Source organism: Salmo salar, chromosome 03 (genome assembly GCF_965601325.2).
Source record: "Salmo salar chromosome 03, fSalSal1, whole genome shotgun sequence".
Lineage (NCBI taxonomy): Eukaryota > Metazoa > Chordata > Actinopteri > Salmoniformes > Salmonidae > Salmo > Salmo salar.
In genome coordinates this window covers 78,985,514-79,008,893 of record NC_138293.1, presented here as the reverse complement: position 1 = coordinate 79,008,893, position 23,380 = coordinate 78,985,514, and the positions used below count along the sequence as shown (strand labels likewise).

At 46.1% G+C, this 23,380-nt stretch overlaps 1 protein-coding gene across 1 annotated transcript in view; it reads right to left on the bottom strand.

Moving 5' to 3' along the window:
- The window catches only part of LOC106606743 (voltage-dependent T-type calcium channel subunit alpha-1I-like), a 143,023-nt gene that overhangs the window by 89,472 nt on the left and 30,171 nt on the right, over nucleotides 1-23,380 (bottom strand). The window contains exons 3-6 of the mRNA XM_045715479.2: nucleotides 18,296-18,393; nucleotides 5,633-5,792; nucleotides 2,355-2,697; nucleotides 1,922-2,014 (exon numbers count right to left, since the gene is read on the bottom strand). Coding sequence (XP_045571435.2) covers nucleotides 1,922-2,014; nucleotides 2,355-2,697; nucleotides 5,633-5,792; nucleotides 18,296-18,393 — 694 coding nt within the window. The remainder of the gene's footprint in view (nucleotides 1-1,921; nucleotides 2,015-2,354; nucleotides 2,698-5,632; nucleotides 5,793-18,295; nucleotides 18,394-23,380) is intronic.

Here is a 23,380-nt window from a genome sequence, read left to right as displayed (position 1 = left end):
GGTAGACGTGTGTGTGCACTGCATATGTGTCACACACTCGCGACGGGAGCCCACCACTCTGATCGTCCCTAATTAAACGCTAATGCTAATTCGGTCACTCGCTGTGACCCAAACCGGATTAAGACCTATCGCTAGTCAGACGGCACGCCGCGAGGCGCGGATTAAAATGGCCGCCGGGTGCCACAGAGCAACCTGCAGAGACCGAGACATCTCAACCTGTTTCTCTCTGAAGTATGCAGGCTAGACACCCTCTCTTCTCTTCTCCTCTTATCTTATCTCCTCTTTCTTTCATCCCTCTCTTCTCATCTCTCTCTTTTCATGTCTCACTCCTCTATATTTGCACACTTCTCTTTCATATCCCTTTCTTCCTCTCTCACTCCTCTCTTTTCAGACTTCTCTTTCTGTTTTATCTTATATCCTCATCCTTCCTTCTCTCTCTACATTTGTCTCTCAAACTCTTTCTTCATATCGCTCATTCATCCCTCTCTTTCCTTCATTCTCACTCTTTATACTGTATCTCCTCCTCCTCCCCCATCTCTCTCCTCCTCTCCATCTCTCCCCTCCTCCCCATCTCTCTCCCTCCTCTTCCTCTTTCTCTCTCCCTCCTCCTCCCCATCTCTCTCTCTCACCCTCCTCCCCATGTCTCTCCCTCTTTCTCCCCGTCACTCCTCCTCCTCTCTACCTCCTCCCCATCTCTCTCCCTCCTCTGCCTCTTCCTCCCTCTCTCTCCCTCCCTCCTTCCCACCTCCATCTCCTCATCTCTCCTCCTCCTCTCTCCCTCCTCCTCCCCATCTCTCTCCCTCCTCTCCCTCCTCCTCCCTCTTCTCCCTTCTCTCTCCCTAATCTCCATCCACAAGATATTCTAAAACGTAAAGGCGTATTCACCAGTGTTTCTCCATCTTCAGTCATATTCACCAGTGTTTCTCCATCTTCAGGTGTACTCACCAGTGTTTCTCCATCTTCAGGCGTACTCACCAGTGTTTCTCCATCTTCAGGCGTATTCACCAGTGTTTCTCCATCCTCAGGCGTACTCACCAGTGTTTCTCCATCTTCAGGCGTATTCACCAGTGTTTCTAAATCTTCAGGTGTACTCACCAGTGTTTCTCCATCTTCAGGCGTATTCACCAGTGTTTCTCCATCTTCAGGTGTACTCACCAGTGTTTCTCCATCTTCAGGCGTATTCACCAGTGTTTCTCCATCTTCAGGTGTACTCACCAGTGTTTCTCCATCTTCAGGCGTATTCACCAGTGTTTCTCCATCTTCAGGCATATTCACCAATGTTTCTCCATCTTCAGGTGTACTCACCAGTGTTTCTACTCTTCATAAAACATGGCCGCCAATAAAGTAAGAAGGAACAGGAGGCGGGGCCAAACTTTCAGCCCCCTCTTTGCTCTCACATCCATTACAGAGATTAAGCCTCAGATAAATTCACTTTACTGTCTACCCGGCCATTGATTCTGGTAACCATGTATCTTACGGTCTGATTTTACAAGTCTATTAACACTAAAATCTGGCAGTCAGAAACGAGCCCCATAGGAGCGTTAGGAGGACCAGGAGATGAGACCTCAGAGGGAAAGAAGAATCACTTCCAAAGCCAGAGTGGAAAGAGTGTTTCACACTACCTCCTCATGTTTCAGTTAGAGGATCTTTGCCCATATACACTGAAGGCCAGTTTTGCGTATGAATAAAAGCAAAGCAAACTATCTCAATCAATCTCTTAACATATAGGCTGGAGGGTTGCAACATTCTGGTAACTTTCCCACATTTCTTATAGGTTAGCCTTGAATCCTGTTTACTGGGCGTTGTTTTGTGGTGGAAGCAGGGCGTTGTTTTGTGGTGGAAGCCAAGTTACAGACTGATTGACAAAACACAGTACAGATTTGTTGTGATAGCGTGATGTTGGTGTGTGTAGTGTACTTACGATGATGAGGAAGATGAAGTAGATGAAGTTGTAGAAGGAGTGAGCATCCATTACATAGTACATGATCTCTACCCAGCCTTCCAGGGTGATCACCTGGAGACAGATACACAACCAGCTGAGGGTTTGTGTGTGTGTGTGTGTGTGTGTGTGTGTGTGTGTACGCTTGTAGGTGTGCATGCATTATTGTGTGTGTGTCCCCTCTCCACACCCTCAACCCCTTCCCTCCCCCATCCTCCTCTCCCCTCAATCCCCTCCCCATCCACTCCCCTCATCCACTCCCCTCATCCACTCCCCTCTCCCCACCTCCCCTCCCCCTCCCCATCCCCCACCTCTCCCCTCCTCCCCATCACCTCCCCTCTCCCCATCCACTCCCCTCTCCCCACCTCCACTCCCTCATCCCCTCCTCCCCTCCCCTCTCCCAATCCCCTCCTACCTGGAAGATAACAATCCAGGCGTATACGATGTTATCGAAGTTGATCGCCCCCTTGTGTGGATTACTATGTCCAGTATGGCATCTAGTATAGTACTGGTTCCAGTTGATACAGAGACCCACTGCACTGGCTGAACCGTTGACTAGTGGTTCAGGGATGAGCCCCAGGGACTGGCGGTGGTAGGCATCCTCCCTGTCCAGACAGCAGGTCCTTCCCCCCTCCCTCCGGGCCGGGACGTCACCACACGACATGATCCCGTTATCCTGAGCCAGAGAGCAGATGAAGGGGCGCTCGTCATCCTCCTCCGGCTGGTAGTACGGGGCGGGCAGGGTCAGACCTGATGAACTGGGAGGGGGAAGAGAGAGAGAAAGAGTGTGTTATAAACATGCATGTGTGATCACACACGTAAGCACACAAAGATGTATGCACACACACATGCACGGCTGCACACACACACATTAACACGCTACAGGCACGTACACACACATACACACACTTACCCAATTCTGAACTCCTCATGTATTTGTACTATTTTTACCACAGGATACTAGCAGAAACAGGAAGACAGAGTAGGGGGAGCAGAAGTGCGTAGGGCTCATTTACTCACTTGAGCAGACTCCGGTTCGCCACAAACCCAATTCTTGGAGTATCATATTCCTCACCAGCAGAGTTTTTAAACATGCCGTTCACACACTTCTGCAATCTGAGTGCCCGGGCAGGTGATTTAGATTGTGTACAAATACCAAACCAGACTTTAAATGATTACCATGAGTTGAAGTGGAACTAGTCATTTCCATTTTATATGTGTTTCCTGTTTCCTCTATATGAGAGCAGACTGACTATTAATCTGTCTGTTTGAGAGAAGTAACTCTCCTCTCCATCTCTCTACATCGTCTGTTTGCTCTCTCTCTCTGACCATGAAAGGAACACACCTATAGGTCACATGTCAAACTGACTGAAAAAGGGTTCTAGGATGTACACTTGCACGCACTTATGCACACACACCACACACACACACACACACACACACACACACACACACACACACACACACACACACACACACACACACACACACACACACAGGTCACCCTTAGGTCACACATATACACGACACCCCTCAGGAGCAAAGCATTAGGGCTCTAGTATTGTATTGACCAAGGGTAAACAGCTCATATCCTTTGGGTGTCATTCCTTCACCAGTCTGTCTGTTCTGTCTCCTCCTCAATACCAGGCTGTATTCTGCTGACATAAAGTCTTTGTCCTTGACCACAGAGAGAGACCACAGATATACTGAGAACCACAACAGGATCAATAACCACCAAGACCGTCAACTGATCAGACTGGCTGCACTGTTTCCTGTTCATTTGAAGATAAAGGGAAGCGAAGGTGACTTATATATGGACCTGTGTAACAGTGTGCACACATACATGGACAGACGGAGGGACAGACACACACATGGACCACGCAAGCAGGCACAAACACACAACATTGGACAAGCATTATGAAACCCTTAAAGAGATGCACAGTGATGGTATCGAGAGAGAGAGAGAGAAGAAAGAGAGAAATATGATGGAAAGTACAACAAAGTTAAAGAAAGAGAGAGGGGCAGTATAACAGGAAGAATTTGTGTGTGAGAGAGAGAGAGGTATTAAAAAGAAGGAGAAATGGCGGTGGAGGAGGAGGAGTCCATGGCCCAGTCAGACAGTGGAGGCTGTGGGGTAGTGGAGCGTGAATGAGAAGTGAACCACCGCCAGGAGCCTAGCTACAGCCCAACGCAGCATGCATCAGCACGGCTCAGCACAGAGCGGCAAGCCACAGAAAACACCTGCCAGCCTGGGATGGAGGGAGGGAGGGAGGGTGATGCGTGCAGTCTGTCGGTGTAGCTAGGTTGAAGGAGAAAAAGCAGGGGAGAGAGAGAGGTGAATAAGGGAGGGAAGAGAGAGAATGACAAGGAAAGGTAATGCAAGAAGGGAGATGAAAGGGAGGGAGAGTGAGAGTGAGAAAGGAGAGGAAGATAAAGAGGGGGAGAAAGAAGGAGAGAGGTGGAGAGAGAGGGCAACGATAGTAGAGGGAGAGGAGAGAGATGTACATAAACCAGGAGAGGTGTGCTGTCCCCCGCTGTAACATTCAGCTACTCCAGCTAACCACCTCCCATTGCAACCTCTCATCTCACCATTAGCATACTCCCTGGCTAATACACAAGGGTCCTTCAATTAAGCATCCAACCACTCTGGCTAACCCTTAGCATTAGTTAATACTATCCTTGAGCTGAGCTTCCTGCTACACAAGCTAAGGCTCCCATCTGAAAGCTGACACATTTAACTCATTAAAGAGATAATTAAAGAACCGCATCTTAAGCACTTACAAATTCTAAACATATAGTACAAATTGCATTTATATTTATATATATATACACACACAGTACCAGTCAAAAGTTTGGACACATGTACTCATTCCAGGGTTATTCTTTATTTTGACTATTTTCTACATAGTAGAATAATAGTGAAAACATAAAAACTATGAAATAACAAATATGGAATCATGTAGTAACCAAAAAAGTGTTATTTTCAAAGTAGCCACCCTTTATCCTGATGACAGATTTGCACACTCTGAGCAGTGCTTAAAGTGTCCACTATTTATGTAAAAGGTGTTTAAGGTTAATAAGACATGGCTTTGGGTTTCTGCATTATCTTACATCTTTCTAAAAGGTGACTTCCAACTAGGAGTGTTTACAGTTTAACTGAGGGACAGAGTCAGCCACGTAGGACTTGTCCAGATTAAATAAATGTTTCATAAAAATAAAAATAAAAGTCTCACTGGCATTAGACCAATGATTAATACAAGCTGAGGTCAGCATAGAGAGAACACACACTCTGGAAGGAGACACTGTCAGGAACACAGACACCCCTCTGAATCAGATTATACCTCACCAGGAGAGCACACACGCATGTGCACGCGCACACACACACACACACACACACACACACACACACACACACACACACACACACACACACACACACACACACACACACACACACACACACACACACACACACCACACACACACACACACGTACAGACCCACTCACAGTGCCATTCTGTCATTGGCAAGGTTAGGGTGGGCATTCATGTTACATCTCGGTCATGAATATGGAGAGGTGACCGGGAATTTAATCACGTACAGCTACTGACTGGGAGGAGGTAGTAAATCACACCACAATCAAATTAACACTCGCACACACACACACGCACACGCACACGCACACACACTCACAGGGTGAAGTTTTTCTCGAGGTAGCATCGGTTCCTCAGTAATCCCGCCCAAAGCTGCACTCCAATGATGCCGAAGATGAAGAAGACGAAGAAACAAAGCAGGAGGACGTTTCCCAGCATGGGCAGAGTGTCCAGGAGGAGATTCACCAGGATACGCATACCTAAAACATACACACACACACACACACACGCACACACACACACACACACACACACACACACACACACACACACACACACACACACACACACACACACACACACACACACACACACACACACACACACACACACACACACATTATAAAACACAAACACACACATTTGCATTATAATACACACACAGACAGTCATATAAAATGAGAATATTGTTGAGTAGTAACAGCAGGACACACGTACTGTATCTAAAACACACAGACAGACACAAAACATATGGACACAGAACACAGGACATTCAGGCCTTCCAAAAGTAGCATAGACATGTTTCTGTCCATGTAGGTGGATGGTGGACCAGTCCCATATCCCATATCCCCAAGTGATGGCATAACGACACATGAGAGGCTACTGTTGAACCTGGCCCACGTTGATAACATAATGAAACATGATTAGTACATGAGCAGATGGGGCAGATATGTCCCGTGATGATGACATAAAGACAGCTGATGGCAGTAATGAGGAAGAGTAGTGGCGACTGGCAATGTTCTCTGTAGTACTGACACCAGAGACCACTGAAGCACCACTCAGAGAGATTCACTGACAGGTGTGTGTGTGTGTGTGTGTGTGTGTGTGTGTGTGTGTGTGTGTGTGTGTACGCACGCACATGTTTGTCACGCTGTGTTTCATGAGAAGAGACACCACATGCGATTAATACAACCCAGGTAGAACAGTGAGGTCGGTGAGAGAGAAAAAGAGAGGGGGAGAGGAAGAAAGAGGGAGTGGCAGATAAATACCTATAGAGGAACTAATGTATGTCTGCCTATAGAGGAACTAATGTATGTCTGCCTATAGAGGAACTAATGTATGTCTGCCTATAGAGGAACTAATGTATGTCTGCCTATAGAGGAACTAATGTATGTCTACCTATAGAGGAACTAATGTATGTATACCTATAGAGGAACTAATGTATGTATACCTATAGAGGAACTAATGTATGTCTGCCTATAGAGGAACTAATGTATGTCTGCCTATAGAGGAACTAATGTATGTATACCTTTAGAAAAAAAAGATTTCACCTTTATTTAACCAGGTAAGCAAGTTGAGAACAAGTTCTCATTTACAACTGCCCACCTGGCCAAGATAAAGCAAAGCAGTGTGACACAAAAAACAACACAGAGTTACACATTGAATAAACAAGCATACAGCCAATAACACAATAGAAGAGAAAAAAAGAAAGTCTATATACAGTGTGTGCAAATGGCACGAGGAGGTAAGGCAATAAATAGGCCATCGTAGCGAAGTATTTACAATTTAGCAAATTAACACGAGTCATAGATGAGCAGATGGTGATGTGCAAGTAGAAATACTGGTGTGCAAAAGAGCAGAAAAGTTAATAAAAACAATATAGGGATGAGGTAGGTAGATTGGGTGGGCTATTTACAGATGGGCTATGTACAGCTGTAGCGATCGGTTAGCTGCTCAGATAGCTGATGTTTAAAGTTAGTAAGGGAAATATAAGTCTACAGCTTCAGCGATTTTTGCAATTCGTTCCAGTCATTGGCAGCAGAGAACTGGAAGGAAAGGCGGCCAAAGGAGGTGTTGGCTTTGGGGATGACCAGTGAGATATACCTGCTGGAGCGCGTGCTACGGGTGGTTGTTGTTATCGTGACCAGTGAGCTAAGATAAGGCGGAGCTTTACCTAGCAAAGACTTATAGATGACCTGGAGCCAGTGGGTCTGGTGATGAATATGTAGCAAGGGCCAGCCGATTAGAGCATACAGGTCGCAGTGGTGGGTGGTATAAGGGGCTTTGGTGATAAAATGGATGGAACTGTGATAAACTGCATCCAGTTTGTTGAGTAGAGTATTGGAAGCTATTTTGTAAATGACATCGCCGAAGTCGAGGATCGGTAGGATAGTCAGTTTTACGAGGGTATGTTTGGCGGCGTGAGTGAAGGAGGCTTTGTAGCGAAATAGGAAGCCGATTCTAGATTTAATTTTGGATTGGAGATGTTTAATATGAGTCTGGAAGGAGAGTTTACAGTCTAGCCAGACACCTAGGTATTTTTAGTTATCCACATATTCTAAGTCAGAACCGTCCAGAGTAGTGATGCTAGTCAGACAGGCGGGTGCGGGCAGCGAATGGTTGAAAAGCATGCATTTGGTTTTACTAGCGTTTAAGAGCAGTTGGAGGCCACGGAAGGAGTATTGTATGGCATTGGAGCTCGTTTGGAGGTTAGTTAACACAGTGTCCAAAGAAGGGCCAGATGTATACAGAATGGTGTCATCTGCGTAGAGGTGGATCAGGGAATCACCCGCAGCAAGAGCGACATCATTGATATACACAGAGAAAAGAGTCGGCCCGAGAATTGAACCCTGTGGTACCCACCGAGAGACTGCCAGAGGTTCGGACAAAAGGCCCTCCGATTTGACACACTGAACTCTGTCTGAGAAGTAGTTGGTGAACCAGGGTAGGCAGTCATTAGAGAAACCAAGGCTGTTGAGTCTGCCGATAAGAGTACGGTGATTGACAGAGTCGAAAGCCTTGGCCAGGTCGATGAAGACGGCTGCCCAGTACTGTCTTTTATCAATGGCCGTTATGACATTGTTTAGTACCTTGAGCGTGGCTGAGGTGTACCCGTGACCAGCTCGAAAACCGTTTTGCACAGCAGAGAAGGTACGGTGGGATTCGAAATGGTCAGTGATCTGTTTATTAACTTGGGTTTCCAAGACTTTAGAAAGGCAGGGCAGGATGGATATAGGTCTGTAACAGTTTGGGTCTAGAGTGGCACCCCCTTTGAAGAGGGGGATGACCGCGGCAGCTTTCCAAACTTTAGGGATCTCGGACAATACGGAAGAGAGGTTGAACAGACTGGTAATAGGGGTTGCAACAATGGCGGCGGATAATTTCAGGAACAGAGGGTCCAGATTGTCTAGCCCAGCTGATTTGTACGGGTCCAGGTTTTGCAGCTCTTTCAGAACATCTGCTATCTGGATTTGGGTGAAGGAGAAGCTGGGGAGGCTTGGGCAGGTAGCTGTGGGGGGTGCGGAGCTGTTGGCCGGAGTTGGGGTAGCCAGGAGGAAAGCATGACCAGCCGTAGAGAAATGCTTATTGAAGTTCTCGATTATCGTGGATTTTTTTGGTGGTGACAGTGTTACCTAGCCTCAGTGCAGTGGGCAGCTGGGAGGAGTTGCTCTTATTCTCCATGGACTTTACAATGTCCCAAAAACTATTTGGAGTTAGAGCTACAGGATGCAAATTTCTGTTTGAAAAAGCTAGCCTTTGTTTTCTTGACTGAGTGCATGTATTGGTTCCTGGGACTATTCGATGCTAGTGCAGTCCGCCACAGGATGTTTTTGTGCTGGTCGAGGGCAATCAGGTTTGAAGTGAAACAAGGCCAATATCTGTTCTTAGTTCTACATTTTTTGAAAGGGGCATGCTTATTTAAGATGGTGAGGAAATTACTTTTAAAGAACGACCAGGCATCCTCGACTGACGGGATGAGGTCAATATCCTTCCAGGACACCCGGGAAAGGTCGATTAGAAAGGCCTGCTCGTAGAAGTGTTTTAGGGAGCGTTTGACAGTGATGTTTGCAATCGCAACAAATAATCTGCTCAGACCCCAACCAAGGAGGATGAAAGTGGAGCTATAAATTCTCAGACAACCCAAAGATTCCTTGATGCCCTTCCAGACTCCCTCTGCCTACCCAAGGACGTCAGAGGACAAAAATCAGTTAACCACCGAACTGAGGAACTCAATTTAACCTTGCACAATACCTTAAATACAGTTGCACCCCTAAAAACTAAAAACATTTGTCATAAGAAACTAGCTCCCTGGTATATAGAAAATACCCGAGCTCTGAAGCAAGCTCCAGAAAATTGGAACGGAAATGGTGCCACACCAAACTGGAAGTCTTCCGACTAGCTTGGAAAGACAGTACCGTGGAGTATCGAAGAGCCCTCACTGCTGCTCGATCATCCTATTTTTCCAACCTAATTGAGGAAAATAAGAACAATACGAAATGTATTTTTGATACTGTCGCAAAGCTAACTAAAAAGCAGCATTCCCCAAGAGAGGATGGCTTTCACTTCAGCAGTAATAAATTCATTATCTTCTTTGAAGAAAAGATCATGATCATTAGAAAGCAAATTATGGACACCTCTTTAAATCTGCGTATTCCTCCAAAGCTCAGTTGTCCTGAGTCTACACAACTCTGCCAGGACCTAGGATCAAGGGAGACACTCAAGTGTTTTAGTACTTTAACTCTTGACACAATGATGAAAGTAATTATGGCCTCTAAACCTTCAAGCTGCATACTGGACCCTATTCCAACTAAACTACTGAAAGAGCTGCTTCCTGTGCTTGGCCCTCCTCCTATGTTGAACATAATAAACGGCTCTCTATCCACTGGTGGTGTACCAAACTCACTAAAAGTGGCAGTAATAAAGCCTCTCTTTAAAAAGCCAAACCTTGACCCAGAAAATCTAAAAAACTATCGACCTATATCGAATCTCCCATTGCTCTCACATTTTTTTGAAAAAGCAATGTATACGAAATGCTTCAGTCTGGTTTTAGATCCCATCATAGCACTGAGACTGCACTTGTGAAGGTGGTAAATTACCTTTTAATGGCATCAGACCGAGGCTCTGCATCTGTCCTCGTGCTCCTAGACCTTAGTGCTGCTTTTGAGACCATCGATCACCACATTCTTTTGGAGAGATTGGAAACCCAAATTGGTCTACACGGACAAGTTCTGGCCTGGTTTAGATCTTATCTTTCGGAAAGATATCAGTTTGTCTCTGTGAATGGTTTTTCCTCTGACAAATCAACTGTAAATTTCGGTGTTCCTCAAGGTTCCGTTTTAGGACCACTATTGTTTTCACTATATATTTTACCTCTTGGGGATGTCATTCGAAAACATAATGTTAACTTTCACTGCTATGCGGATGACACACAGCTGTACATTTCAATGAAACATGGTGAAGCTCCAAAATTGCCCTAGCTGGAAGCCTGTGTTTCAAACATAAGTAAGTGGATGGCTGCAAACGTTCTACTTTTAAACTCGGACAAAACAGAGATGCTTGTTCTAGGACCCAAGAAACAAAGAGATCTTCTGTTGAATCTGACAATTAATCTTGATGGTTGTACAGTCATCTCAAATAAAACTGAAGGACCTCGGCGTTACTCTGGACCCTGATCTCTCTTTTGACGAACATATCAAGATTGTTTCAAGGACAGCTTTTTTTCTATCTGCGTAACATTGCAAAAATCTGAAATTTTCTGTCCAAAATTGACACAGAAAAATGTATCCATGCTTTTATTACTTCTAGGTTAGACTACTGCAATGCTCTACTTACCGGCTACCCAGATAAAGCACTAAATAAACTTCAGTTAGTGCTAAATACGGCTGGTAGAATCCTGACAAGAACCAAAAAATTTGATCATATTACTCCAGTGCTAGCCACCCTACACTGGCTTTCTGTTAAGGCAAGGGCTGATTTCAAGGTTTTACTGCTAACCTACAAAGCATTACATAGGCTTGCTCCTACCTATCTTTCCGATTTGGTCATGCCGTACATACCTACACGTACGCTACGGTCACAAGACGCAGGCCTCCTAATTGTCCCTATAATTTCTAAGCAAACCCCTGGAGGCAGGGCTTTCTCCTATAGAACTCCATTTTTATGTAATGGTCTGCCTACCCATGTGAGAGACACAGACTCGGTCTCAACCTTTAAGTCTTTATTGAAGACTAATTTCTTCCTTGTTCCACTCTGATTGAGTGTAGACTGGCCCAGGAGTGTGAAGGTGAACGGAAAGGCACTGGAGCAATGAACCGCCCTTGCTGTCTCTGCATAGCCGGTTCCCCTCTCTCCACTGGGATTCTCTGCCTCTAACCCTATTACAGGGGCCGAGCCACTGGCTTACCGGTGCTCTTCCATTCCGTCCCTTGGAGGGGTGCGTCACTTGAGTTGAGTCACTGACGTGGTCTTCCTGTCTGGGTTGGTGCCCCCCCCCCCCTTGGGTTGTGCCATGGCGGAGATCTTTGTGGGCTATACTCGGCCTTGTCTCAGGATGGAAAGTTGGTGTTTGAAGATATCCCTCTAGTGGTGTGGGGGCTGTGCTTTGGCATAGTGGGTGGGGTTATTTCCTGCCTGTTTGGCCCTGTCTGGGGGTATCATCGGATAGGGCCACAGTGTCTCCTGACCCCTCCTGTCTCAGCCTCCAGTATTTATGCTGCAGTAGTTTATGTGTCGGGGGGGCTAGGGTCAGTCTGTTATATCTGGAGTATTTCTCCTGTCTTATCCGGTGTCGTGTGTGAATTTAAGTATGCTCTCTCTAATTCTCTCTTTCTTTCTTTCTCTCTTTCTCTCGGAGGACCTGAGGTCTTGGACCATGCCTCAGGACCCCCTGGCATGATGACTCCTTGTTGTCCCCAGTCCACCTGGCCGTGCTGCTGCTCCAGTTTCAACTGTTCTGCCTATGGAACCCTGACCTGTTCACTGTGATTACTATTATTTGACCATGCTGGTCATTTATGAACATTTGAACATCTTGGCCATGTTCTGTTATAATCTCCGCCCGGCACAGCCAGAAGAGGACTGGCCACCCCTCATAGCCTGGTTCCTCTCTAGGTTTCTTCCTAGGTTTTTGCCTTTCTAGGGAGTTTTTCCTAGCCACCATGCTTCTACACCTGCATTGCTTGCTGTTTGGGGTTTTAGGCTGGGTTTCTGTACAGCACTTTGATATATCAGCTGATGTAAGAAGGGCTATATAAATACATTTGATTTGATTTGATGAGGGGTGGTTGTTTGACCGCGGACCCTTGGCAGATGCAGGCAATGAGGCAGTGATCGCTGAGATCCTGATTGAAAACAGCAGAGGTGTACTTGGAGGGCAACTTGGTCAAGATAATATCTATGAGGGTGCCCATGTTTACGGATTTAGGGTTGTACCTGGTGGGTTCCTTGATAATTTGTGTTAGATTGAGGGCATCTAGCTTAGATTGTAGGACTGCCAGGGTGTTAAGCATATCCCAGTTTAGGTCACCTAACAGAATGAACTCTGAAGATAGATGGGGGGCAATCAATTCATATATGGTGTCCAGGGCACAGCTGGGAGCTGAGGGGGGTCTATAACAGGCGGCAACAGTGAGAGACATTTCTTTGCAGGCTATCTCTGGAGTAGATTGCAACTCCTCCCCCTTTGGCAGTTATATCTTGACAGAAAATGTTGTAGTTGGGTATGGAAATCTCAGAATTTTTGATGGCCTTCCTAAGCCAGAATTCAGACATCAGGGTTGGGGGAGTGTGCTAAAGCAGTGAGTAAAACAAACTTAGGTAGGAGGCTTCTGATGTTAACATGCATGAAACCAAGTCTTTTACGATTACAGAAGTCAACAAATGAGAGTGCCTGGGGACACGCAGGGCCTGGGTTAACCTCCACATCATCCGAGGAACAGAGGAGGAGTAGGATGAGGGTACGGCTAAAGGCTATCAAAACTGGTCATCTAGTGTGTTGGGGACAGAGAATAAAAGGAGCAGATTTCTGGCCGTGGTAGAATAGATTCAGGGCATAATGTACAGACAGGGGTATGTTGTGGTGCGGGTACAGTGGAGGTAAACCCAGGCACCGAGTGATGATAAGAGAGGTTGCATCTCTGGACGGGCTAGTTATGCTGGGTGAGGTCACCGCATGTGTGGGAGGTGGGACAAAGGAGGTATCTGACGCATGTTGAGTGGGACTAGGGGCTCTATCCTAAACAACAGTGTACAAGGCATATTGACATTTGAGAGAGACATAAAGCGAGGCATAAAGCAATCACAGGTGTTGATTGGGAGAGCTAGCTAAGACAACAACGGGTAAGACAACAACAGCTAATCAGCTAAGACAACAACAACAGGTAAAATGGCAATGAAAGGGCAGAGAGGGTTGGTTAACTACACACAGGGCCTGAGTTCGAGGCTGGGGCCGACAGATAAACAAAAAATAAACTAAATGGAGTACCGTGATTAATGAACAGTCCAGCAGGCATCAGCTATGTAGACAAGTGATCATAGGGTCCAGCGAACAGCAATAGATGGAACAGGGAAGCAGCGTGGTAGTCTTTACTACGCTAGCACGCGGGAGACACGGCGTTTAAAGTTAGCAGGCCAGGGTAAGTATAAGCGTCTGCTTCGACGTCCGGCAAAGGCCGGTTGAGGGCACAGCGGATGGAGTTACGTCGGCGGACCAGTCGTGGTGGTACGGCGGGGCAGAGTGTCGACAAAGGGTCCGGACCAGATGGCGAAAGAGGTATTGTAGTTGTAGTAATTTAGTTTGCTAGCCGGGAGATGCGCCTGCCTCGCGGCTAACTGGTGCTAGCTTCGGGGCAGGGGTGTTAGCCACTATAGCCACTCGGTAGCAGCTAGCTAGCAGCGATGATCCGATGCAAAGGTCCAGAGCTTACGGCAAGGATCCGGAGGAGTAGTGGATTCTAGCCATATTGGGGTAGAGTCCGGGAGGCATCGGCTGAATATCCGAATGGTCACAGAGTAGGCCGGGAGGTGGGCCTGGCTCAGGGCTAGCTTCGAGGCTGGGTCACTCGGTGGCAGCTAGCTAGCTGTGATGATCAGGAGTAACAATGACTAAATAGCTAGTAGCTAATTAGTTGGTTAGCTACTGACGGCTAGCTTCTGATGGAGGTTCTGGCTATAAGGCCGCTCAAAAATAGCGTGTCACATTGGGTGAGGCGGATTACGGAAGGTATATTTAATTTAAAAATGGAAAAAGATTGAAAATAAATTGAAATATATACAAAAATACAAAAAATACAAAAAGTAAACGAGAGGACGACAAACCACGTCTGCAATCTTGGAAATGTATGTATGTCTACCTATAGAGGAACTAATGTATGTCTACCTATAGAGGAACTAATGTATGTCTACCTATAGAGGAACTAATGTATGCCTACTTATTGAGGAACTAATGTATGCCTATCTATAGAGGAACTAATGTATGTATACCTATAGAGGGACAATTATTACAATTCTTCACAGAGAAACAACGAAAATGGATGTTCTGAGTCCATGTCAATGCTTAAATCACATCCAAAGACAATTTTTGAGGTCTGAAAAAAAGCTAACAAATGTAGATTTTTTTGTGTAATTCCCATTTAATTGCGCATTTCGCAAGAGATCAATGTGTCGTTCTAGAGATGTTTCTGTTGTTAGACATACTGCTGCAGCACGTCATGGCAGGAGTGCCCTTCTCAGATGGAACAGTAATCTGCACTGCTTGGTCATGTTGTCAACAGCATCGTCCAAAAACACACATCTCTTATCAAACTACTTTTCATTGGGAAGGCAGCTAAAGTGTTTTCATCAAAACCATTCACTTTTGCATGTGAAAACACATAATCCTACTCATTACTACACGCCCTCAATAACACCACTTCACCGTGGGCTTTGAACAGGGCACACTTGCTACATACAGGGTAGTACTGACTACATACATGGTGTTACTGGCTACATACAGGGTGTTACTGGCTACATACAGGGTGCTACTGGCTACATACAGGGTGTTACTGGCCACATACAGGGTGTTACTGGCTACATACAGGGTGCTACTGGCTACATACAGGGTGTTACTGGCTACATACAGAGTGTTACTGGCTACATACAGGGTGTTACTGGCTACATACAGGGTGCTACTGGCTATATACAGGGTGTTACTGGCTACATAGAAGATGTTACTGGCTACATACATGGTGTTACTGGCTACATACAGGGTGATACTGGCCACATACAGGGTTATACTGGCTACATACATGGTGTTACTGGCTACATACAGGGTGTTACTGGCTGCATACAGGGTGTTACTGGCTACATACAGGGTGATACTGGCTACATACAGGGTGATAAATAAAAGTGCAGTATGTGTTTGCTCTACTACTGGCTCTGGGAGGATCTAAATGTGTTGGTTCCCTAGAGGTGCTTCATTAACACAGAATCACATTCAAAAGAAAATGAGGCAGGGCCTGAGAGTAGCACTGAAATGGAGAAAAGGAAGGAGGGGGTATCAAATGGAGAGAGAGAGAGAGAGAGAGAGAGAGAGACTATACTATTATTCATCTTCTAGGAAGGGTACAAATTGGGTCTCTCTGGGGTCAATCTCAGCCGATGTTGTCTGTATATATTAACTTGGTCAAAATGACCTCATGTCAAGCAGTTGCTTTATGTCTATTGTATCTCACCCCTATCTGGCCTAATGCAGAGGTGTGGACATACTCATCAGTTATCCATTCCCCTGGGTGCAACTATATGTTTATACTATACAGTGAGTGCTCACACACACACACACACACATATATATATATACACACACACGAGCACTCATACAAATACAGGCGCGCGTGCACACACACACACACACACACACACACACACACACACACACACACACACACAACATGTGTGTGTACATGTGTGTGTGTCCCAGCATGTGTATTAGTGTGTTTGTTTACACATGTTCACCAGTCACCAGTCTGCCTATATCAGTTCCCCAAACATAACATCACTATCAGTATCACCCCTCCCTACTCCCTATAACTTCCTATCAGCTGGCGGAGCGAGGCAATGACATGCACTAATTCAATGACCATTCATATTTAACGAGTTACCCCGGTGGCAACACCCACTGAAACATTGATAAGGGAACAGTCTTCAGCGCTCCCAAATCGCAATTATGTTTGGGAATGTGTCTTCAAAATGGGAATTATCGTCAGCACTCAAGGAAAACTGTTTTCCCAGGTAATTAGTGCTAGGATTAATCTCTGTGTGTGTAATGGACCAGATGAGAGAGTAATGTCTTCACTAATTCTCATCACAGAGAGAGGCGAGTTGGAGGTGTGTGTGTGTGTGTGTGTGTGTGTGTGTGTGGTGTGTGCATGTGTGTGTTTTATGTGTATATAAATACTAATTTCTCTATGCGCCAATAATTCTCATTAGAGACAGACTGTGCCATAGAACACCTGCACTCACTAAATGTACCTGCAGACTGATGACTCCAGCACACCTCTCTGTGTCTCGGTTTCCACACCATTAGTCCATTAGCGTTAGCAGTGATCTGTGTTTCTTTGCCATTAGCTTAGCCCATTAGGCTATTAACTCTGAGGGAAAGGAAAGGAAACAAGTAAAGGATGCAAGGATAAGGATGACAGCTGTTTGGAACATGTCCTGTTTCACTGTGTTTCAGTACACTGTCTCACTAGCTTACAGCATGCATATCAGTGTTAGCCGCTATTAGCCAGTTAGCTCTAGTAAAGAGGAGATAAGGAAATGCCAGCTGAGTCTCACTGATACCACTATCTGTGTGTTATTCACTGTTAGCCACTGTTAGCATTAGCGGATAAATGCTATCACTTTCACTGACTGGAAGTGAATGGAGAGATTAGCTGACCCTCGCTTGATCGGACTAATTGGTGCTTACGATGATTAGAAGCTGTCTGAGGGGAAAATCAATAGGTGTTTACAATTTTGTCTGAGAACAGAGTTGTATTTGAGAGGGATGGGGTTGGGGTCAGAGAGAGAACAGTGATCTACATTACAGGAGGATATGTAAATCTGTAAGGGACTCTGTTGTAGTAGAGGGCATCTGATAGGAGATGGGCTGCTCAGATCAAACAGCACTGTCCTGGGGTTATGCAGTTAGAACAGAGTAGAGGATCACAGCAAAGTCTAAGGACATATACAATGACTGTACTGATTGAATGGAGAAAACATTAGGAACACCTTCCTAATATTGAATTGCACCCCAGCAATTGCCCTCAGAACAGCCTCAGTTCATCGGGGCATGGACTCTACAAGGTGTCGAAATCGTTCCACAGGGATGCTGGCACATGTTGACTCCAATGCTTCCCAAAATTGTGTCAAGTTGGCTGGATGTCCATTGGGTTGTGGACCATTCTTGATACACACGGGAAACTGTTGAATGTGAAAACCCCAGCAGCGTTGCAGTTCTTGACACAATTAAACCAGTGAGCCTGGCACCTACTACCATATCCTGTTCAAATGCACTTAAATCTTTTGTCTTGCCCATTCACTCTCTGAATGGCACACATGCACAATCCATGTCTCAATTGTTTCAAGGCCAAGATCCTTATTTAACCTGTATTTAACCTAATCTATACTGATTGAAGCGGATTGACATCAATAAGGGATCATAGCTTTCACCTGGATTCACCTGGTCAGTCTATGTCATGGAAAGAGTGGATGTTCCTAATGTTTTGTACACTCAGTGTAGACATGTCACATGCAAACAAACGGACAGACAGACAGACAGACAGACAGACAGACAGACGGGCAGATGGACAGACAGCCAAACAGAGATAAACAAGACAGAGAGAGCGAGAGACAGGCAGACAGAGAGACAGACAGAAAGAGACAGACTGACAGAGAGACAGACAGAGAGAGAGAGAGAGAGAGAGCGAAAGAGAGAGCGAAAGAGAGACAGCGAGACAGAACTCACTGGGTACTCTGTTGATGGCTTTGAGGGGTCTGAGGACCCTGACTGTCCTGATGGCTGAGAGGTTGATGTTCTGCAGGTCCAACGAGTACTCCACCATCCTACACAGAGAGAGACACACATAGGAGTCAAAGAACTGTGTGTGTGTGCCTGTGTGTGTGAGAGAGAGCATTTACTGTACACATGACTCACTGACACATTCTCAGTTCCCATTTGTTCTACAGAATCTCATTTTAAATCCATCCACATACAGCAAAGCCCAAGAGGGCTCTTTCCCTCAGGCAAGATCTCTGAGTGCCTCTCCAATCCATCTACAGGTTACATCCCAGTTTCAGGATCTAAGCCTGCCACAACACTGCATCAAAGCAACTGTGGGGTTAACTCATGGGTTAACTCATGAACTGCTGGGTTAGCCCATGATCCAAAATGCCAGATATGAGTGCATATACAGTTTTCCCATTTATAATGTGCTCACATCTGAGCCAGTGTTTATTCTCATTCAAACAGTAAGGTATTGTCTCAGAGTATCTTTGAAGCAGAGGGAAGGAAGGGTAGAGGGGAGAGAGCTATGAATTATCATATCATTTTAATTCAATTGTACAGTTATGGGAGCATCTTTGCAGTACCCACAGTATCAACAGGTTAAAGGGAGAGAAAGCATGTAAGGGAGAGGTGGAGAAGCAGAGAAAGAGACCTACAGCTCATCTCTTGGCTGTAGTACTGTAGATTACTTTATCACTGACCTCAACCCAGAGTCTCTCAGAGTGTTCACAGTCAGCCCACTAACACCCCTATCAGATCACAGAAAAATCACATTCTACCTGGACAGAGCAATAGTCAATAATGAGGCATCAAAGCCAAGGGACCTGCACAATATTAAGAAATGCTATAGATGGAAGGAAAGTAGTGTAAAAAATTACCAAAAACAATTAGGCAACAACAAATTCAAACCATTTCAGACAACTTCCTGGACAAAACATTTTACTGTAAAAGTGAAGGTGTAAACTTGGCAGTAGAAAGCCTAAACAGTAAATTTGACCTTTCAGCTTCCCTATTAAATCTAAAAATGTCAAGCAGACAACCTAAGAAAATTAACAACAATGACAAATGGTTTGATGAAGAATGCAAAAACCTAAGAAAGAAATGGAGAAACCTGTCCAACCAAAAACATAGAGACCCAGAAAACCTGAGTCTACGTCTTCACTATGGTGAATCACTAAAACAATACAGAAATACACTACGGAAAAAGAAAGAACAGCTCGTCAGAAATCAGATCAATGTAATTGAAGAATCCATAGAATCTAACCACTTCTGGGAAAATTGGAACACACTAAACAAACAACACAAAGAGTTATCTATCTAAAACGGAGATGTATGGATAAACCACTTCTCTAATCTTTTTGGCCCTATAAGACATAACAAACAACAAAAACGTATACATGATCAATTACAAATCTTAGAATCAGCTATTAAAGACTACCATAACACACTGGATTCTTCAATTACATTGAATGAACTACAAGACAAAATACAAACCCTCCAACACCAAAAGACCTCTGATGTTGATGGTATCCTACATGAAATGATAAAATATAAAATATACTCTTTAACATCATCCTCATTTCTGTCATCTTCCCCAATATTTGGAACCAAGGACTGATCACCCCAATCCACAAAAGTGGAGACAAATTTGACCCCAATAACTACCGTGGGAAATGCTTCAACAGCAACCTTGGGACAATCCTCTGCATTATCATTAACAGCAGACTTGTACATTTCCTCAGTGAAAACAATGTACTGAGCAAATGTCAAATTGGCTTTTTACCATATTAGAGTACGACAGACCACGCATTCACCCTGCACACCATAATTGACAAACAAACAAACCAAAACAAAGGCAAAGTCTTCTCATGCTTTGTTGACTTCAAAAAAGCTTTTGACTCAGTTTGGCATGAGGGTCTGCTTTACAAATTGATGGAAAGTGGTGTTGGGGGAAAAAACAGCAGCTTAAGCCCCACCCTCTTCAACATATACACTGATCAAAAAAATAAAGGGAACACTAAAATAACACATCCTAGATCTGAATGAATGAAATAATCTTACTAAATACTTTTTTCTTTACATAGTTGAATGTGCTGACAACAAAATCACACAAAAATAATCAATGGAAATCCAATTTATCAACCCATGGAGGTCTGGATATGGAGTCACACTCAACATGAAAGTGTGACTCAAAATGAAAACCACACTACAGGCTGATCCAACTTTGATGTAATGTCCTTAAAACAAGTCAAAATGAGGCTCAGTAGTGTGTGTGGCCTCCACGTGCCTGTATGACCTCCCTACAACGCCTGGGCATGCTCCTGATGAGGTGGCGGATGGTCTCCTGAGGGATCTCCTCCCAGACCTGGACTAAAGCATCCGCCAACTCCTGGACAGTCTGTGGTGCAACGTGGCGTTGGTGGATGGAGCGAGACATGATGTCCCAGATGTGCTCAATTGGATTCAGGTCTGGGGAACGGGCGGGCCAGTCCATAGCATCAATGCCTTCCTCTTGCAGGAACTGCTGACACACTCCAGCCACATGAGGTCTAGCATTGTCTTGCATTAGGAGGAACCCAGGGCCAACCGCACCAGCATATGGTCTCACAAGGGGTCTGAGGATCTCATCTCGGTACCTAATGGCAGTCAGGCTACCTCTGGTGAGCACATGGAGGACTGTGCGGCCCCCCAAAGAAATGCCACCCCACACCATGACTGACCCACCGCCAAACCGGTCATGCTGGAGGATGTTGCAGGCAGCAGAACGTTCTCCACGGCGTCTCCAGACTCTGTCACGTCTGTCACATGTACTCAGTGTGAACCTGCTTTCATCTGTGAAGAGCACAGGGCGCCAGTGGCGAATTTGCCAATCTTGGTGTTCTCTGGCAAATGCCAAATGTCCTGCGCAGTGTTGGGCTGTAAGCACAACCCCCACCTGTGGACGTCGGGCCCTCATACCACCCTCATGGAGTCTGTTTCTGACCGTTTGAGCAGACACATGCACATTTGTGGCCTGCTGGAGGTCATTTTGCAGGGCTCTGGCAGTGCTCCTCCTGCTCCTCCTTGCACAAAGGCGGAGGTAGCGGTCCTGCTGCTGGGTTGTTGCCCTCCTACGGCCTCCTCCACGTCTCCTGATGTAGTGGCCTGTCTCCTGGTAGCGCCTCCATGCTCTGGACACTACGCTGACAGACACAGCAAACCTTCTTGCCACAGCTCGCATTGATGTGCCATCCTGGATGAGCTGCACTACCTGAGCCACTTGTGTAGGTTGTCTGCTCCGTCTCATGCTACCACTAGAGTGAAAGCACCGCCAGCATTCAAAAGTGACCAAAACATCAGCCAGGAAGCATAGGAACTGAGAATTGGTATGTGGTCACCACCTGCAGAACCACTCCTTTATTGGGGGTGTCTTGCTAATTGCCTATAATTTCCACCTGTTGTCTATTCCATTTGCACAACAGCATGTGAAATATATTGTCAATCAGTGTTGCTTCCTTAGTGGACAGTTTGATTTCACAGAAGTGTGATTGACTTGGAGTTACATTGTGTTGTTTAAGTGTTCCCTTTATTTTTTTGAGCAGTATATATAAACAAATTGGCAAGGGCACTAGAACAGTCTGCAGCACCCGGCCTCACCCTACTACAATCTGAAGCCAAATGTCTACTATTTGCTGATGATCTGGTGCTTCTGTCCCCAACCAAGTAGGGCCTACTGTCACGCCCTGACCATAGAGAGCCCTCGGGGTTCTCTATGGTGTAATTGGTCAGAGCGTGACTAGGGGGGTTCTAGATAGTATATTTCTATGTTGGTGTATGTGTATGGTTCCCAATTGGAGGCAGCTGATTAATTGAAGCCTCTAATTGGGGATCATACTGAGTGTGTTCCTTTTCCCACCTGCGATGTGGGATATTATTTTGTTTTGTATGTGTGCTTATGTGCGCTACGTATTTCACATTGTTATATCCTTGTTGTTTTGAGAAGTTTCACTATTATTAAAATGTGGAACTCTAGTCCACATTGCTCCAATTATTTATATGACGATCGTGACAGAATATCCCACCATTACAGGACCAAGCAGCTTACCCAGGAGGTGAAGGAGAGTTGGACATGGGAAGAGATACTGGGTGGATGCGAGACCCTTCCTTGGCGGGAGTCGCTGAGGAGTAAAGGAGGACAGCGACGACGCCGGGGTCCGCGGCCACAAACAGCCCAAGGGCAACCCCAAGTTTTTTTGGGGGGGAGGGCACAAGGGGCGGTCAGCCGAGCCGAGGAGAGAGCCAGAGACTGTCTGGGAGTCGATGGAGCAGTTGGAGGAGGGATATCCGAGAGAGATGTTGGTTAGGTGTATTCTGCAGCACAGGCGCCCTGAAGAGCGTGTCATCAGTCTGGTGCAACCTGTGCCGGCTCCAGGCCTCCAGTGCACCTCCCCAGCCCGGTACGTCCTGTGCCGGCTCCCCGCACTCGCCCTGAGGAGCGTGTCCTCAGTCCGATGAAACCTGTGCCGGCTCCACGCACCAGGCCTCCAGTGCGTCTTCCCAACCCGGTACATCCTGTGCCGGCTCCCCGCACTCGCCCTGAGGACGATGTCATCAATCCGGTGCAACCTGTGCCGGCTCCACGCACCAGTCCTCCAGTGCGCCTTCCCAGCCCAGTACATCCTGTGCCGGCTCCCCGCACTCACCCTGAGGAGCATGTCATCAGTCTGGTGAAACCTGTGCCGGCTCCACGCACCAGGCCTGCAGTGCGCATTACTAGCCCGGCACATCCTGTGCTGGCTCCCCGCACTTGCCCTGAGGAGCGTGTCATCAGTCCGGTGAAACCTGTGCCGGCTCCACGCACCAGGCCTCCAGTGCGCCTTCCCAGCCCGGTACGTCCTGTGCCGGTTCCACACACTCGCCCTGAGGAGCGTGTCATCAGTCCAGTTCAACCTGTGCAGGCTCCACGTATCAGGCCTCCAGTGCGTCTTCCCAGCCCGGTATGTCCTGTGCCGGCTCCCCGCACTCATCCACCAGTGTGTGTGTACAGTCCGGAGTCTCCAGCGATGG